The sequence below is a fragment of the Puma concolor genome, chromosome B3 (genome assembly GCF_028749965.1).
Source record: "Puma concolor isolate L17-30 chromosome B3, mPumCon1.1.hap2, whole genome shotgun sequence".
In the NCBI taxonomy this organism is placed as follows: domain Eukaryota; kingdom Metazoa; phylum Chordata; class Mammalia; order Carnivora; family Felidae; genus Puma; species Puma concolor.
In genome coordinates this window covers 12,718,408-12,736,984 of record NC_141672.1, presented here as the reverse complement: position 1 = coordinate 12,736,984, position 18,577 = coordinate 12,718,408, and the positions used below count along the sequence as shown (strand labels likewise).

General features: G+C 52.0%; 1 protein-coding gene across 2 annotated transcripts in view; it reads left to right on the top strand.

Moving 5' to 3' along the window:
• The window catches only part of RIN3 (Ras and Rab interactor 3), a 124,306-nt gene that overhangs the window by 41,976 nt on the left and 63,753 nt on the right, over positions 1–18,577 (top strand). For both annotated transcript variants that reach the window (XM_086708951.1, XM_086708950.1), the window contains exon 3: positions 12,876–12,993. In XM_086708951.1, the coding sequence (XP_086565077.1) occupies positions 12,876–12,993 (118 nt within the window). The remainder of the gene's footprint in view (positions 1–12,875; positions 12,994–18,577) is intronic.

Here is an 18,577-nt window from a genome sequence, read left to right as displayed (position 1 = left end):
GCCCCGACTCTTCTCTATTAGGTTCTGAGGGGATTAGCTTCCCACCCTTCCCGGAGGCGATGCAGCTCAAAAACAGCCCCAAGTGCAATGTTTTGGTGCTGAGGGATGGCCATTTTCTGGAGCTTTCTTGGTCACTGGGAGAGGTGTGCCCCGGGCGTGGGCGTAGATGTGGGCGGATAGCACAGTAAGGACCCTTCCCAGGAGAAGGCAGATGCGTCTCCAGGGCCGGCTGGGCTGGGCCGAGGTCTTGACTGCTCTGCGCCCGAAGGGTTCAGCCCTCGCTTCAAAAACTTTAAGATAACCCCAACTCACAACAACAACAGTGGTTCTATGTGAAGAATGCTTACTGATGCCAGGCCCTGTATTGGCATTAACGTCAAGTACTATATGATGTCGTCTCATTGAATCCTCGGGATAATTCTGTGGGACTGACTCTGCTATTATCCCCAGTTTACAGATGATGAAACTGAGGCTAACAGGAACATTTCTAGTTTGGGCTTCCCTCGAAGCAGACCCCGAGATGAGGATTTGAGTTCAAGAGGTTTATTTGGAAGGCGACCCCAGGGAGCACCAGCAGGGGAAGTAAGACAGGGAAGGGAAGGGAAGGGAAGGGAGGCAGCTGATAAAAGGTATGTATGTGATCATGCAAGTTACCTCTGGGCAAAGAGGAGTGAATCTTGCTGGAGCACTCTAGGAGCCAGTGTAGAACACGCATCTCAAGGTCATCCCACATCTCAAGGTCATCCCCCCACTCTTAAGGGACGAGAAAGCAGTTGTTGTCTGCCAACCCTGAGAACCGTTGGTTCAAGGCTGTGGAGGTGAGGATTCATGTTCCAGCACCTCCTGTCTGCCCTGGGTATGAGAAGACCTGACCCTGGCCAGAAAGCGGTGCTGCGCTCTGGAGTGATGTGGGCAGACTTCCTGGAGGAGGCAGATGCTGAGCTGGGTCATGTGGCACGGATGGGCAGGACTGAGATGGGGGGAGCTGGGAGGTTCATTGGAGAGTTGGTGGGTGTGAGAACCGTACAGGCTGAGCCCCAGAGGTCGGCATGAGCTGGGCTGGGGCACACGGCGATGGACCTATGATCCGGGGGCTGAGTCTAGCAAATAGAAAGCTTCTCCAGGGCTAGGTCCTAAAGTGACCCCACGCCCAGAGGCCTGAATCAGATCCTGGGAGTAAGACCATAGCTAACATTGAGACAGAAGGCAACTGCCCTAAAGGAGGTCAGCCAGGCCCTCGCTCGGTTCCCGCTCGCTGCCCCTCGGAGGCCGCAAGAGCAGGGCCAGCCCTGAGAACAACAGAATTAGAGCAGATGCACCTTCTGTCGGCTTCCCTGCCCTCTGCCTTTACCCCGGACTCCTCCTCTTCTATATTTTCAAGCAGAAGCCAAGCCCTAAGCTCACACTCTGATAACAACGATGGGCCAACTTTTACCCAGAGTTTTCCCGAGTTGCTCTTTGCACAACCTGATCCATTCTCACGGCGATTTCTGTCAGGTAGTAAGTGTTACTAGTGTCCCCATTTCCAGATGAGGAAACAAAGCCACGAGAGGTTCACTCACTTGCCTGAGGCCACACAACTGGTGAGCACAGAATCTGCATGGTGTGATTCATCGAAGGCCCTTTGCTGGGTACCTTCATCCCACACGATGGCCTGAAACTCAGCTAGAGTGTTGCTTTCTTTGCTTTTAAAGCTGCAGCCACTGCAGGTGACTTCCAGGCTGTGAGAGAGAGAAGGGTCTCCAGAGATGGCCTGGACCCACCCTTCCTGATGTGGAGGGTACTTCCTCCTGTCCATGCGAATGGTCAAGAGACTGGGCATCCTGCCCCCTTGCCCCCACACCAGTATCTCTGTGACCTTGACCACGACCCACCCCCTCCACCCCTCCCTGTCTCTCCTCCCTGCAGCCTGCTTCTCTGATAAGGTGTTGGGAACATACTGGCCCATTTTTTATTTGTGTGTATCCAGAAACCAGGCAATCGAAAAGCCACCTTTATTCCATCTGCACCCAAACATTGTTGTGTTTAAAAAACAAAAACAAAAACAAAAAAAAAACCACACTTATTTTGGAAATTTGAGATTTGCAGAACAGTTGCAAAGATAGTATAGGGAGCTCCCAAATACTCCTCACCCAGTTTCTGCTATAGTTAACATCTAACGAACGTTAGTAGGATACATTTGTCACAATTAATGAAACAATATCGATACATTCATGTTAACTAAAGCCCACAGCTTGTACCCAGTGTCCATTTTCTGTCCCAGCATCTCCTCCAGGGCACCACATTACATTTAGTCGCAGTGTCTTCTCAGGCTCGTCTTGACTGTGACAGTTTCTCAGGCCTTCTTTGTTGTTCGATGGCCTTGACAGTGTTGAGGGATACAGGTATTTTAAGGTATTTTGTAGGAGGGCTCTCGGTTGGGATTTCTCTGATGGTTAGACTAGCGTTATGGGGCTGTTCTCATCACATCATGTCAAAGGCATCTACTATCAACATGACTTACCACTCACTGTTAATATTGACCTTGCTCACCTGGCTGAGGTTGTGCTCAGGTTTCCCCTTGGCAAAGTTAACTGTTTCCCCTTCTGTACTGCCCTCTTTGGCAGGAAGCCACTGTGCATACGGCCCACCCTCAGGGAGTGGGGAATCCTTACTACCTACGTCAGTTATTTGGAGCTCTTCTGCACAAGATCTTTTTTGTGTCTTCTCCATTTATTTATTCATTTATTTATTTATTTTTTAATGTTTATTTATTTTTGACAGAGACAGAGCATGAGCGGGGTAGAGGCAGAGAGAGACACACACACACACAGAATCTGAAACAGGCTCCAGGCTCTGAGCTGTCAGCACAGAGCTCCATGCGGGGCCTGAACCCACAGGCTGTGAGATCATAACCTGAGCCGAAGTCAGACGCTTAACCAACCGAGCCACCCAGGCACCCCTCCATTTATTTGTTTATTCAATCATTTAGTTGTATCAATATCGATTCATGGATATTGATTTCAATGCTTTGGGTTATAATCCAATACTATTTTAATTATTTTGTTGCTCAAATTGTTCCAACTTTGGCCATCGGGATCTCTTTCAGTTGCCTCCTGAGTCCCTTTGACATACGCCCATCATCGCCTGCGCGTGCGTGTGTGTGTGTGTGTGTGTGTGTGTGTGTGTGTTTGGTCTTTGGAGCACTTCCTTACTTTCTGACTGCATGCTTCTTGTATATTTCTTTTTTTTTTTTTTTAATTTTTTAAATGTTTATTTATTTTTGAGAGACAGCATGAACAGGGGCAGGGCAGAGAGAGCTGGAGACACAGAATCTGAAGCAGGTTCCAGGCTCTGAGCTGTCAGCACAGAGCCCAATGTGGGGCTCGAACTCATCAGCGGTGAAATCATGACCTGAGCTGAAGTCGGACACTTAACCAACTGAGCCACCCAGGCGCACGTGTATATTGCTTGCCCCAGTCCTGGAATCAGCCATTTCTCCAAGAAGCCCTGGTTCCTTTCATTAGAAAATAATATTAGAAAGCAAGATCGGGGTGTTATGTTTGTTTATTGCTACTGGAGTATCATTGCTTGGGGGACAGAAGATAGCTTTTAATGAAAGAAATCTCTTGTAAGATTGCTTTTGTGGTGGGGGTTTAGCTCAATAGTTGCAGCAGCCTAGTTGTGATACAGACCAGCCACACAGGTGGTTCAAGGCACCTTCCCCAGGTGTGAGTCAAGGAATACCGATTCCGTTCAAGGTGAGTTTGGAAAGGGGTTGGGTGCCTGGTGGCTCAGCCGGTTAAGCATCTGACTCTTGACTTCAGCTCAGGTCATAATCTCATGAACTGTGAGATCATTCCCTGTGTCCAGCTTGGTGCTGATAGCATGGAGCCTGCTTGGGATTGTCTTTCTCCCTCTCCCTCTGCCCCTACCCTGCTCACGCACTCTTTCAAAATAAATTAAAAAAACTTCAAAAGATTAGTTCGGCAAAAGCATCAGGGAAGCCCCTCTCTTGCCCCTTTGGGGTGCTGGGGCCAGGAAGGAAGGCACAGTCAACACTTAGGGCAGACCTACTGTGTGCCACACACCATCTGTCATCTTTCCAACAGCCCTGCAGAACAGGGAGCGGGCTTTCTATTTTACCCCTGAGGAAACCCAACGCCCATGGTAAGGAGCCTGCCCTGAGTAATAGCTGCTAAATGGTCAAGTGCGATTGGAAGCCACCAACTGACTGCCTTCAAAGGCTTTAAAAAAATACAATGTCTCGGGGCGCCTGGGTGGTGCAGTCAGTTGAGCATCCGACTTCAGCTCAGGTCATGATCTCACGGTTTGTGAGTTTGAGCCCCGCGTCGGGCTCTGTGCTGACAGCTTGGAGCCTGGAGCCTGCTTCCGATTCTGTGTCTCCCTCTCTCTCTACCCCTCCCCGGCTCATGCTCTGTCTCTCTCTCTCTCTCTCAAAAATGAATAAACTTAAAAAAAAATGCAATGTCTCGGCCTCATTCCCAGAAATGGATTTTTTTTTTTTTTTGGTCTGGAGTAAGGGCTCAGGCACCAACGTGTTTTAACAGCTCCTAGGTGATTCTGATGTGCAGCCAGGATTGAGAAACTCCATCCACTCCATGCCTTGCCACCACTTCATTATCAGTAACGGGAAACGTGGGTCATGTGTCCAGAGTGGCCTCTAGAGCCATGGCAGCCCCTGAGTTTGTGGCCTCTGGGAAGGACCAGCCACTTCTGTTACTGCTCGGATGGGCATGATTGGAAAATTTCCCCAAGCAATGGGAAAATAGTCCTAAAATAACAGAAGTAGAAAAGCAGACAGCTCTGGATTGTCCAGGCCAAAAATGGATCATAAAATAAAGTCATTATTGTGTCTTGGGCTTTGGGTTTGTATATATTTATTTGGAGAGGAGGAAGGGCCTGCAGTGACTGCATAGTTCTCTCCCGAAGCATATTCTGTCCAGCTGTTACTGAAATCAGTTGGGCTTTCCAAAAACCCACACTGGCGAAGGGTAGACAGGAAGAGGCTCCTACAGCCGTCTGTGGCAGCCTCGTGGACTGCAGGCATTTACCCGTGAAACGCCCTGTGCAAGCCCGTCAGGATCTGGGCAAGCCCCCAGGGCACTGATGCTGGGAGAGAATCTTCTGGAAGGAAGGAGTTGTGGGACCCTCCCACCCCCTTGCCCTCCCTAGACTGGAAAAGCCAGCTCAGAGGGGGGAAGTGACTTGCCAGAGGACACAGCAAACCAGGGTCGGAACTAGGAGGGACACCCAGTGTCCTGCCTTGCAGCCCAGTGCTCTGACCACTACCCCACTGTTGTTTTGGGTGTGGGGACGGGAGGACCCTAGCTCTTTAGAGAAAATCGGACCCCCTGGGATGCCTAGGTGGCTCCGTCAGTTGAGCCTCGGATTTCGGCTCAGGTCATGATCTCACACTTCATGGGTTCGAGCCCCGTGTCGGGCTCTGTGCTGACAGCTCAGAGCCTGCTTCAGATCCTCTGCCCCCATCGCTCTCTGCCCCCGCCCCCCGCTGGTTCTCTAAATAAATAAACAAACTTTTTAAGACGGGTGGGGGGGTGGGAAGAGGGCACAGAAGGAGTGGGCTGATTCAGATGTCGGCCCAAAGGGGCACCAAACTGTACTTGTTCCCACAGAGGAGAGAGGTTGAGTGAGGACGCTGGGGCACAGCAAGGTTTGTTGGTGGCCTGGTTAACGGGGGAAGACTCAGGAGTGGCGGTGGATGGTACAGAGGGCAAGACTGTGAACTGTTGCACTCGTTATGACCCCGGGAAGCCCACAGGCACAGGTTTCCTGCAGGTGGACAAAGGAGGCTGGACTTGTCACCTCCTGTTCCCTCACTGCCCACCTTGAGCTTATCCTTGTCTCTGGGCCGAGGCCTGACATCTGGACCCTGCCTCGCTGCGAGTGCCTGGGGCCTCACATGCTTCCTTTCTGACTCATGGAGCCATCCACAAACAGTGGAGGATAGGAATGCTACCTCTGTACAGTAGGGGTTTCTGTGCCATTTGCCCTCAGGGCTCGGAGGCCGTTAGAGGGTCTCTGGGGAAGGGAGGCACCAAATACTGAGAGCTCATTATGTAGCAGGCATTCTCCGGAAGGCACCTGTGCAGTTCTTCTGATAATCACTTGAGGCACTGCGTCAGCCGGGCATGCTTTTGGCTTCAAGTAACAGCAAACCCAGCCTGTGGTAACTTGAGCCATAAAGCTATGACTGTTTGTGTAATGAGGAATGTGGAAGTTGGGGCCCAGGGTTAGTTTAGCAGCTAACCGATGTCCTTAGAACCCAGGGTCTTTCCACCTTTCTGTTCCCCCATCTTCAAGGTGTTGGCTTTGTGTCCTCAGATTTGTCACCTCATAGTTACAAAAGGGCAGCTGCAGCTCCAGCCATCTCACCCATTCAAAGGCAGGTGGTCACAGGCAAACGGCTTTCTTCTCCTAGACTCAGTCTTTTTGCCAGGGAACACATATTTTTTAGATGCCTTTTTGGTCACCCCTAACTGCAAGGGAGGTTGGGAAAGGGGATGAATGGTAGAAAGGAGCAGAAGAACCATGATTGGCTTTGACCAAACATGATTCATCTCCTGAGGCAGGATCCGTTGCAGCCAGGTCAGAATTGGGGTTGGTTAGCAAGAAAGGGAAGAGATTAGTTCTCGGGGAGCTAACCCCTAGCGACTGTCACCAGCAGGAACTATCATGATCCCATTTTCCAGAGGAAGAGGCAGCCCCAGAGGGACCACACAGCTCGGAGTGGCTGAGCTAAGAACGGAACTCAGAGTTATCTCGCTCTAGAGCTGCAGGCTGAAGTTCTACATGGAAGGGCCCCAAAGCCCAACGCTCTGAACGTTCCCCTTTCTCTCTCTCTTTCTGCTGGTCCTGCCCCCATACTTTTCTCATCTGCACAATGGGTAAAATACTCCAGACCCTAGGGAGGGAGTTGCTGCAAGGTACCTAAAACCTCTAGCCTGGCACCTGGCATAGGACGCATGCTCGGTTGACAACGTGGGTTGGTGGCGTTGGAGGACGTGTCCTGTAGTGGTCACAACTGTGGCCTGAAGGTCACTGGCCTCGCATTCTCGTCCTGGCTCTGCCACTGACGACTGATGTGATCTCAGGAGGTCTTTTTGCATTGCTGGGTCTTCGTTTCTTTGGCTGGAGAGTGGGGATCTGGGCATGCTCCTGGCCTTCAAATATCCCCCCACCCCTGCCTCCAGAGAGCTTGGGGGCCCCTGCATGGCTCCTCACAGAAAGAAGAGAGGAGGGGGTTCCCAAAGGATGAGGCCCAAGTCCATACCCCGGATGGCTGTATCATTACCTACTGTTGCATGACAAATCACTTGAAATTTCAGTGGCCTAAAATGGTCACCGTTTGATTTGCTCACAGTTCTGTGGGTTAGCGATCTGGGCTGGGTTCTGCTGAGCACCGTGGCTGGTGCTCACCCAGGCTCGGCCACGCAGCCACAGTCAGCTGGCAGCTGGGCTGGGGCTGGCTGGCCTGACACGGGCTCACTCACCTGTCTGGCCCCTGGGGCGGGCTGCTGGCTGGGCCGCGTGACTCCAGCGGACTCACTCAGATGTCCTCACGTGACACCTATGGTCCAAAAGGGTCAACACAGAAACTGACCTGCCTCTTCAAAGCCTAGGCTCAGAACTCCAGAGTTCCCATCTGCTGCGTTCCTTTGGTCCAAGCAAGCCCCAAGGCTACCCTTCCAGGTGTGGGGGAGTTGATGAGAGAAGCTGCAAAGAATTTGTGGCCACTTTTAATCCCCCATGCAGGGGAACAGTCTTTTCGTCCTTATTCCTATATCTCCCTTTGGAAAAAGATACATAATAATCATCTTACTAATAACTCGTGTCTTTTAAAGTTTATTTATTTATTTTTGGGGGGGGGGGCAGTGCACGAACAGGGGAGGGGCAGAGAGAGAGGTGGGGAGGGAGAGAATCCCAAGCAGGCTCCTCACTGTCAGTGCAGAGGCTGATGCAGGACTGGATCTCATGAACCAAGAGATCATGATGTGAGCCAAGATTAAGAGTCAGATGCTTAACTGACTGAGCCACCCAGGCACCCCTCAAATATTTATTTATTTATCAAATGAGATTATGCCTGTAACAATCTTAGCATGTGGTTTAGTGCTCAGTAAATGGTAGCAGTCTACTATAATAATAAAGATTATTAGCACTATTTACTTATTAAGTGCATACCGGGTGTCAGGTGTTTTATGTACGTCATCAGCAATTCTCAACGGCAGCCCCGAAAGGTGGATGTTATCATTCTCATGCTCAGAAGAGGAAAGGAACTTGCCTGTGGATCCAACAGCTAGTGAGTAGCAGAGCTGGAATCTGGGTCCCACTGTATCTCTAAAAAGCTAGCTGCAGCGGGGGCAGAACGAGAAGTGAAGGGGGCTTGGAGAATTTGCACACAGGACCCCCCAAAGGTGTGGGAGAACGAGCTCTGAGGGGCCCATCCAGCACTGCGGCCTCCTACGTACTCACCTGCAGCAACCATCGTGGGCGATACCTCCTTAGAGTAGAAGTCGTGGTCACCAGTCGTGAGGCTGGGGGTGAGGGGTTCACAGACAGCTCGCACCGATGGTCTTCCTCCCGACGCTGACTTTGGCCGGACTCTGCCGAGTCTAAGCATAGGAGACTCACCATAACCTAGAATGCTTGCAGAAGTCACTATGGTTATTTAGAATATTATAATATGCATCATCGTGCCTATCCTCACTTGGCTGCACAGCGACACTGTGTCTGGAGTGCGGTCTGTGGCTATTTCCCAGGAGGGACCCTGTGACTAGCTGAGCAGCTAAACCCTCCCAAAGGGGAACACAGAACACTGTCCAAAGGACAGTGGCCCAGGCAGACCCCTGTCAGTGGCCCCCCTCCCTCATGGCCCCACTAGCCCGCAGCCTCTCTGTGCACCACCACCCCCCCCAAACTTTCCCCAGTGCCTTACCTTGGCTTTTCAGATAAGAGCCCCAGGACTTGGCTATGATAGAGGGAAGTGCCATGTGAGGCTTTGTGGCCATGCAGAAACGGTGGGTGTTGGGCATTCAGAACTGGGGACTTGTCAGAGTCCAGCCTGGGGGACTTTCCACCCCTGCCCATGCCCCTGCCCCTCAAAAAGCAGATGACACAGGCAGGAGGGCTATAAATAAGTGAGCTGCTCCTGGCGACACCTTGGTCTGCGTCTTCCTCCTGCCCTTCCCATCTGCGTGGCCTTGGGTTTGTTTTTCCTCTCTGTAGCCCGAGTCTTCACCCGTCAAAGAGGATGGCAACAGTACCTACTTCACAGGGCTGTGGGGAGAACGAGTGAGGCCAAATGTAAGGGACGAACGTGGCGCAGAGCACATACGTCAGCCGCGGTTTCAGCTTCTGGCTCCTCACCATCGACTGAACCACGCTCTCAGGGAAGCACCTCCTGGTTCCTTTGCACAGTAAACAAGTGTGGCAGACTCATCCTCAGTTCTAGGTGGAGCCCGAGACCGGGAGACAGAAGACCAAAACCCAGCTGGGGGGGGGGGGGGGGTTGCAAACGGAGAATGAATCCTTAGTGAGCATCTGTGGAGACCCGACTGTCCCACTGGGTGCTTCCCTGTCTGTGCAATATCTCCGCGGCTTCCAACACGGAGGGGCGGGGCTTTGGCTCTTTTTTTGTTTCTGCTGGGTAGTCTGGTGTTATTCTCCCCATTTACAGATCCGATCAGAACACTGAGGCTCAGGGGAGCCACAGAATCACCCAGGGTCACCGAGCTCATGACTGGCTGCTCAGGGCCTTCCAGGGGCCCAAGAAAAATACAGATTGTGACAGACTGACTCTCCTCCCAGCTGGAGAAGTTATCTTCTTCCTTTCCGTAAACATGGGGGTGGAGCACAGGGCTGATGTGTGAGCAGAGTGGAGAAATCTAGAAATAAGTCCGTGCTGGGTGTGAAAGAGCCAGGGAGCTTGCAGGGCACGAGGAGGTCCCATTTGAGGCTGGCACCCGTGCTTTGTCATGGCAGTCAACCAAGAGAGAGCTCAGCGTGGGGTCACAATAGTCCAAGAAGAAGGCGATGCCAGTAGAGGGAGAAATATATGTTGGGGCTACGGCCCTGGCCCTTTGTAGGTCTCCCGCTCTCTCTCTCTCACTCTCTGACCGCGTTCATCCTTCTTATAGGCATCCTGATTGTCTTCTCTTCTCTTTTATTTGAAAAAATAAAAATAGTTGGTGGCATTTGCACTCGCGGGTCACGAGCCACAGTTTGGAAAACACTGGCCTTCCTTCCCGTGCCCTGTTCCCCAGAGCTCCAGGCAAGAGGCCCTGGGGCAGCCCGGAGTCCACTGATTCCACACTCACCACCCCCCCACGTACATACTCACTCACTCACTCACTGCTTTGGCAACAGTTCCCCAGCGCCCATGGGGGTCCTACAATTCAACCCGGTTCTGACACTAAGTACCTGGAGTGAGTGCAGACCCCGTAGGTTAAAGAGCAGGGTCCCCAGCGAGACTGCCCTTACTTCAGACGCCAGACACAAGTGGGGTCCCCAGGCTACCCAGACTTCTGACTTGGCTTTAAGCATGACGGCCCCCCCCCCTTCAGAGTTGATCATTCACTGAATGACTCTGAGAACTCACTGCAGTGACTCTATTTCTGCTGACCCTTTTATTCTGAAGGACACAACTCAAGAGCAGCTGGGGACAGAGACGAATAGGGGTGAGGTCTGGGGTGGGGAGGGGCGCACAGAGCTCCCGTTCCCTCCCCCTGGTGGAATCCAGGCCCAGCACCCCTGACACATCTATGTGTTCACCAACCAGAAATCTCCACGGAGTTTTATCTCCTGGGCATGACTGGGCCGACTAACATGTTGGCCATCCAGTCTGCAGCTCCCCGGAGAGGCAGAGGTGGGGCCAAAAGCTCCAACCCTCCATTCCCCACCCCCCACCCCCCACCCCCGCTGGTTTTTCTGTGGCCAGCCCCTCCTTTGACACCAAGGGCTGCCCTGAGTCACCTGTTAGTGTGAATTCAGGTACAGTCAAAACGGCTCATTATGAATAATAAAGGACACTTATCACTCAGGAAATTCCAAGGGTTTTTGTAGCTCTGTGCCAGGAACCTGAGACAAAGACCAGATCCCCTTTTCATTATACTACACTCCCCCACCCCCCCACCCCCACACCCCCACAGACTCACCCTCACATTCCCACACACACTGCTGGTTCCCATCCAGCCCAGGCGGAAGACAGCTTGACCTTGGGCCTCTGAAGCAAAGGCCAGATAAACCCTTTTCTCTGCAAGACCGTGTGTTCCTGAGGCCAGATCAGGCTCAGGTGAACACATCGGTTCAGCGATGCCACAGCTCTGCGTAAGGCGAGGCCGTGCAGGGGGCTCAGGCGTCCTCTCTGCGTGCAGGGTGGGGGCTGCCGAAGGCTTCTAGAGGTAAGCCAGCCTCTGCTGGGCCCCCTAGGGAAGGCCAGCTTCCAGGCTGGGGCACATTTGCAGGCAGCATGTCACCTGCATTTCCACCCCCAGAAGCCTCCCTCCTGTCCTCGCCTGTCCTCTCCCATCCACTCCAGGTTCTCATGCTCTCTCCACTCTGCCTTGCTCCAGGAGAGGGGCTGGTAAACTTCCAACCACAGTTGAGTGAGTCATGGGCTCATTGTGTCACTGCTCCCAAAGGAGCCCAGCTTCTCTGGGCCGGGTGCAGGGGGTACGGGGGTGACTGAGTGCCCAGGATCCAAGTCCAAGGGCATTGCTTGTCTCTCTCTACCTCAGCTTCCTCCTCTCTAAAATGGGGATAATGGTAACACCCTCCAGGGGCACCTGAGTGGTTTAGTCAGTTAAGCGTCTGACTTTGGCTTCGGTCATGGAATCACGGTTTGTGAGTTCAAGCCCCACATCGGGCTCTGTGCTCACAGCTCCGAGCCTGCTTCAGGTTCTCTGTCTCCCTCTCTCTCTCTCTCTGCCCCTCCCCCCCTCAAAAATAAATAAATATTTTAAAATAATAGTAATAATAATAATAGCAACCCCCCCCCCCCATAGCTTTAATAAGGGAACTAAGCGAGATCATGCAATCTAATCACCTGGGGTTAAAGCCTGAGGCAGACTAGGGAGGCAATAGGTGTGGGCTGCTATTAATCAATATTAGTATAATGTTTTCTTAACAGTTATAATAACGAAAGCAGAGAATCTGGAGTATCATGAAAGGAGAGAGAGGACAGTGTGCCTTGGTGGGGAAAGGGAAAACGTGCCATTTTCATGCTTCTCCAGAGCGTCTCGTGCCCGGGGCCACATCCCTGGGGCCGCATTCTCGGGGATGCCCTGGTGGCCCTGTTCCCCAGCCTTCCCTCAGCATCTCTGGCCAGACTCCTGGTCTTCCACGCTCTAGCCCAGGAGCTTGGGACCTGAGTGGGGGAGGCTTTAGACCTCAGGGTGGGGACGGGTGGAGGTGAGCATACATGTTGGGGTGTGACTTGAAAATCAACATGACTGCCCCTACCTTAGAGCTTTTCTGTGTGTGTATGCCGGACCCCTACCCATATCAGAATCAGCCCATTCTGAACCCTTCCCACCCAACCAGCATCCCCGGGGTGGGGCACAGGAATCCGCATTTTAAACACCCCCATCAAACTCTGTGTCTACAATACAGAATTCTTTAGGAAACATTGATTTAGTTGACCGCCCCCCCTCTGTGGGCCTATGAGAAATGGAGACTCAGGAGCAGGGGACATGGGCCAGGTGACACGTGGCTCTTGGGGCAGAATCCCCAGTTCCCCTGAGGGATGCTTGCCTCCTTGTTCCTGGAACATTCTGGATGACTTCCAGCTCACTGCTGTCCTTCTAACCTTCACCCAAATCTTTGACTCATGGAGCTGCCCCCTCCTTCCATTGTAGACGTTCCTGGTCTGCCGGGACAGCAGCTTGAAGCACCTGGTGCTCTGTGTCCACTTCCCTTCCCTGAACGACAGCTCGTCCGAGGTGCTCGAATACACCATTAAAGAAGAAAAATCGAGTAAGTACCTTCCTGTGCTGGCCCCTGACCACACAGCAGCAGAAGATGCTACACCACACTACCACAGACACTCCCATCTGGTCAGAAGGGTTTAAAATAGGAAGGCTGGGAGGACTTTCAGCCCCCCAGAGTTATCTGGCCGGGTTTGTTGTGAACTCAGTTTATCACTCACAGTCGATGTATTTCCGCTCACCCCTATCACAGCCTGTCGGCTTTGCTTCCTCTTGGCCGCCATGAAGCTTCTTCTGGTTAGCTCAGGCTGGAGAAACTGAATAAAAGGAGAGGAGCTGTCTGGATCCCTGGTCCCAGTGATAGCTCGGCACACACCCCAACCTTGATCTTGGACAAGTCACTTAACCTCCCTGAGCCCATTTTCTCGTCTGTCAGATGCACATAACAGTCACTGTCCTGCCTGAGTCACAGGGCCTTTGTGAGGGTCAAATGGGCAGGCAGTTTGGAAGACGGAAATCCTGTGTGTGCACAGGGCTGTGGGGAGCAGGCCTGGGGCCCGTGGGAAAATGTTTTGGGGCCTCTGATCAAGGGCGGTTTGTACTGATACACAGTGAAAGGGTCCGGGCCTCTCGCAGACCATGCCAGGTAGTAAGAGCCAAAAAGCCTAGAAGTTAGAAAAATCTATAGAATATTCCAGGCATCCAGCTTAGGTCCTCTTAAAAATCCGGGGGGTGTGGAAAGCTTTTTACCCTTAGTTAGAAACAGAGTGAAAAGAGTTAAAGAAGACAATAAAATATGTATGAAGTATATTTCGTAAATATATATTTATATAACATGTAAATATAATAAATATTCTGAGGTATTTATTAAATATTCTGGAGTAGTTCTCAGGAAACACTTGTTGTGCCCAACACTGAGCAGATACACAGATGAATAGGCTCTTGGCCTCAAGGGTCTCCCAGTCTAGTTGGGGGTGGGGGGGGGGGCTTGGTGGGGGTGGGAGGGACACAGACACACACTTGCTGTGCAGTGTGACAGGGGTGACTGCAGAAGGTGGGAAGGATTTCAGGAGAGCAGGAACAAGGAGAGAACACAGGCTGGGTCCCAAAGGGGAGACCAGTGGGTATCCATGCGCTTAGAAGCTAATCTAGCTCCAGAGGTGGATGTGGATGAGAAAGCAGAAGCGGGTTGCTCAAGGGGGCCTTTCCACAGAGACCCTGACTCACTGTATGTTCAGCACATGGTTATTGAGTATCTCCCCTGTGTCAGGAGCTGTTCTACCACTGGGACCACAACATGGGACAAAACACAGCCTCAGCCTCTCGGGGCTGATGTTCGGGTGAAGGGAGGAGACGGTAAACAAGTAACAATACAGGGTGACCTTGAGCTGAAGAGTCCCTGCTGTGTAGAAAGTGGAAATGGGAAGATCAGCCAGCTGCCTCAATATCAACAAAAAGTGTAAGGGCTTAAGCCCAGAAGAGGCTGGTGTCTGCTCCTGTGCAAGATTCCTCAGCAGCAGCGGGGAAGGCTCTTTGGGGGGCGGGGGGCTCTGCAGCAGGAGCAGGCAGCCTCCCAGTTCAGAGTCTTGTGCAGGAATGCATTCCATTGGCTAGAGTGAGGTCATATGACCACACCCAACTGCAAGGGAGACTGGGAAATGTGGTCCTGGCTTGTGCCCAGGCAGAAGCAGAGGACTTGGATTTTGGTGAAAGGCTGAGAGTCTGTGAGGGGGTAGAGTATGTGGGATTGTTACTTTAGATGGCAAACCAGTGACCTCTGTCCTGCAGTGTCCAGCAAGGAAGAAAGTGTAGGGATCTCAAAGAGGAAGGAGGGTCATAGTTTTCCCAAGCCAGGGTATACAGCGCCTTCTAATGACTGCAGAAGGGGGAGGTTGTTTGGGGCTCCTACTGTTCTCCAAGAACCCGGGCCCTTTCATGGATGTTCTCAGCAGGTGCCTGGGGGTGCACAGACCCCGGGTGCGTGTTTGACCATCAGCCGAGTTCAAAGACTCGCCTGCCCAGGCACTAGTTACCTGCAGTCCTTTAGAAACCTGATAGCCAGTTGTGCTCTTGAATTTCAACACCAACATGGAGAAAGTAGCTGAAGGTGGGCAGTAGCGATGTGCTGAGCATGTTACCCATCCACACGTGCTCTAGAAGTGCAAGGAGGGAGCTTTGCTCAAGGGCAGGCTGATAAGGAAGGCTTCTCAGAGGAGAGGGGAACCGGGCTGGACTGACAGACTGGAAGATCTGCTTTTCTCCTTTGCCCCTCGCTTCCTTCCCACTTCCCCGCCCTAGCTCCAGGGTAATCACTTCTAAGTCTTTCCAACCCAGTTACACTTCCTGGCCTTTGGGGACTTGGTCAGAAAGCATGCACAAGTCCTACCCAATGGAACCAGGATGTCATGTCTGGCTGCAAATGTCTCATTTCCAATCGGGAGCCCAAGCCACAAACCAAGGCACTTAGCTTCCTTTTCCAGATTCATATCTTCCTCCCAGGACCGTGTGGTAGAATCTCACTTCCCACTCTGAAACACTCAGTGCTCAACTTTGCCGAAAAGACCATCAAAACCCAAACCCCAAATCCTTCCTGTGACATAACTCTTCCAGTCATGATTTGTGTCCATTCACTGTGATCGCACAGATGTCATCTATAAGTTTGCATGTGTTTTTCTTTGGCTCTTTCTGTATAGTACTCTGGCGCTCCCCCAAACCTCACACTCCTGAACCCAGACAACATCAAGAATGTACCAGGTGATGTGTTTCTGTGCTTCCTTGATTCACCGTTCTGATCTTTTTGGTCTCTTTGCTCATTCAGTACCTGTCTCCTTAACATGGTGATCGAGCACAGACTACAGAAGCCACCGCCTGTGTTTGAATCCCAGTTGTGTCTTTCACTACCTGTGTGACCTCTCCAGGCCTTACTTAGCCTCTCCAGGCTTCTACGATGGGAAGGATAATGGTGTCTCCCTCATAGGGGTGCTTGCAGGAATTAGTGTGTCTAAATTACTTAGGACAGAGGCACCTGGGTGGCTTAGTCAGTTAAGCATCCGACTCTTGGTATCCGTTCAGGTCATGATCTCATGATTAGTGGGATCGAGCCCTGAGTCAGGCTCTGTGCTGACAGCGTGGACCCTGCTTGGGATTCTCTCTCTCCAAATAAATAAACACACTTTAAAAATAAATAAATAAATAACTTAGGATAGTACCGAGAGCACAATAGAAGATTAGAATCATATTTGTTGGGCCTTATTATCATTATTATTATTACTAATTCTCCTGCAAGATTAAGCTAAAAGGAAGAGTGGAATGAGCCTACACAGAGGTTTCCAGGCTCTGGGTAAATCCCATCCAACGTGTGCGCCCGCCTCGTAGTCCCTCGTGGGAGGAGGGAGCCACCAAGCTTTTGAGTACCCCTGTGGCCGTGGTGGCCGCAGCGGGGGACAGCCTGAGGAGGAAGTGGGCAAGGGGAAGGCCCAGGCCTGGGTCTGGGGCCTTTTGTTGGGATTTCCCACGCAACTCAGGCAAAGGAGGGAGACGAGGGGATCCCCCGAACACAGGAGGTCAGCCTCACCCGTGGCCCCACGAGGAAGGCTCACTTGGACCACCTCTGTGGTTCTGTGTGCTTGGATCCCCCTCTCCTTCCTTGTTAAGAGTTTCTTTGCGGGGCGCCTGGGTGTCTCAGTCGGTTGGGCGGCCGACGTCGGCTCAGGTCATGGTCTCGCGGTCCGTCGGGCTCTGTGCTGGCAGCTCGGAGCCTGGGGTCTGCTTCAGATTCTGAGTCTCCCTCTCTCTCTGCCCCTCCCCCACTCATGCTCTGTCTCTCTCTGCCTTTCAAAAATGAATAAATGCTTAAAATTAAAAAAAAAAAAAAAGAGGTTCTTTGCAAAACGCTGACCCAGTCGCTCAGGCTAGTGATGCTGTGGGGACGAACAGCCCTGAGCAACAGCGGCTGCTGTCTGCGCTCTACGCAGGGAGGGGCGGTGACCACTCCGAGCAGGCATCACCATCTCCTGCACCCCCAGTCTACCTCTGTTCCGCTCCGAGGTGAAAAGAAGGCTTTGCCGTGTCTGGGTAGCTAAGCTACCACTTAGCTTCACAGGGACCCTCAGAGGCCAGCTGTGTGTGCGTGGCAGGTGGGGGCAGAGAACCAGCAGAAGAAGGCACTAGGGCCGGGGACGCAGGGAACACAGGAGCAGGCTACAGGATAGACGGAGGCTAGGCCAGCTGAAATGGCTGAAATTAATGAAAAGCTAGCCCCTTTTCATTCATCCGCACCCTTGAAGATGGTGACACTGACACATTCATGTGATGACATTTTTTTCTGCTGGCTGCCAAACAAAAACAAAAACAAAAGAAGGAGAAGGAAGAAAAAGAAAATGAGTTGGCCCTGTCTCCAGAAGAGGAACCATCAGACAGGGACGGATGATGTGGTCTGGCCCCTACAGAAAGCCACTGCCTGGCACTCAGTCTGAGCCACAGGCCCCGTTTCGGGGGCAGCCCCACGGTACTCCCTGCATATTCCCTGCTACCCGGGCTGACCCCCTGGCTTTAGAAAAGCTGGCGTGTTGAGCTCAGGCAGGGTTTCTTCTACCCTGAACAGATCTCCCACTCTGAGGTCTGTGGTTTGGGGCCAAGTAGTTGAAGCTGATAGATCCACCTGTGCTTAGGAACGAAGCCCACCTCACTGGGAAATTTGGTGAATGTCGTGCTGATTGGCACTGATGTGTTATCGCCACTGGACTGGGGGAACCTTTAAACCAAGGAAGAGAGAAATTCTAGATAAGTGTTCCTGGGCAGTAGAGATCTGTATGTATGGGCAGGTCAGAGCGTCATCCAGATGGCCCTGTGTGGACCAGAATGCCTTTGAGGTCCACACAGGAGATTTGCACTGCTGCTCTTGGGTTTGAGCCCTTCACCAACTGGCCCACCATCCTAGAATGAGATTTAACCCATATTTGGACCACAGCGTATTAAGTCCATAAAAAGGGAAGGAACGATCATCGTTAACGTCGGGGTTGGGAAGGACAAGGCAAGCTCGTGATATTTTATCAGGGAGGCAGTACTCCCATAGTAGTGAGTTACACTCTAGTCAAAGCAGAGCTCTTTTGTGAGCATGCGCTCTGGAAAGGCAGATGGTTCTACATCTTTATTCTGTCTCTGTCACCTTGGGACATCAGACAAGCTACTTATCTGTGCTTCAGTTTCCTCACGTACAAAATGGGAGCACCTGCAACAGAACCAACTGTTGGAGGGTTGATGAGTGAATACATGTAGGGATGGGGGACAGTATCGCCTGGTAGGAAGAAAGCACTCAACAGCATCGTAGCCATGTTATCATGATTTATAATAAGTAATATATGTTTGGTCTCCATTCCAGTTCCTGGCACGGAGCTCCCCAAACCCTTGGAATTTCCTGAGTGTTAGGAGCCATAAAGGTGTCTTGATATTCATGACAAGTCCCTTTCAACCACACCAGAGTTTGTACAAAGACCTCAGTGAGGGCTGGGGAGCGTGAGGTGTTGGTTGCCAGGGAAACCAATTGCATGATTGGAGGGTGGGAACTTTCTGTTCCACACCCTGACCTCCAAGGAGGGGAGAGGGGCTGGAGGTTGAATCAGTCACCAATGGCC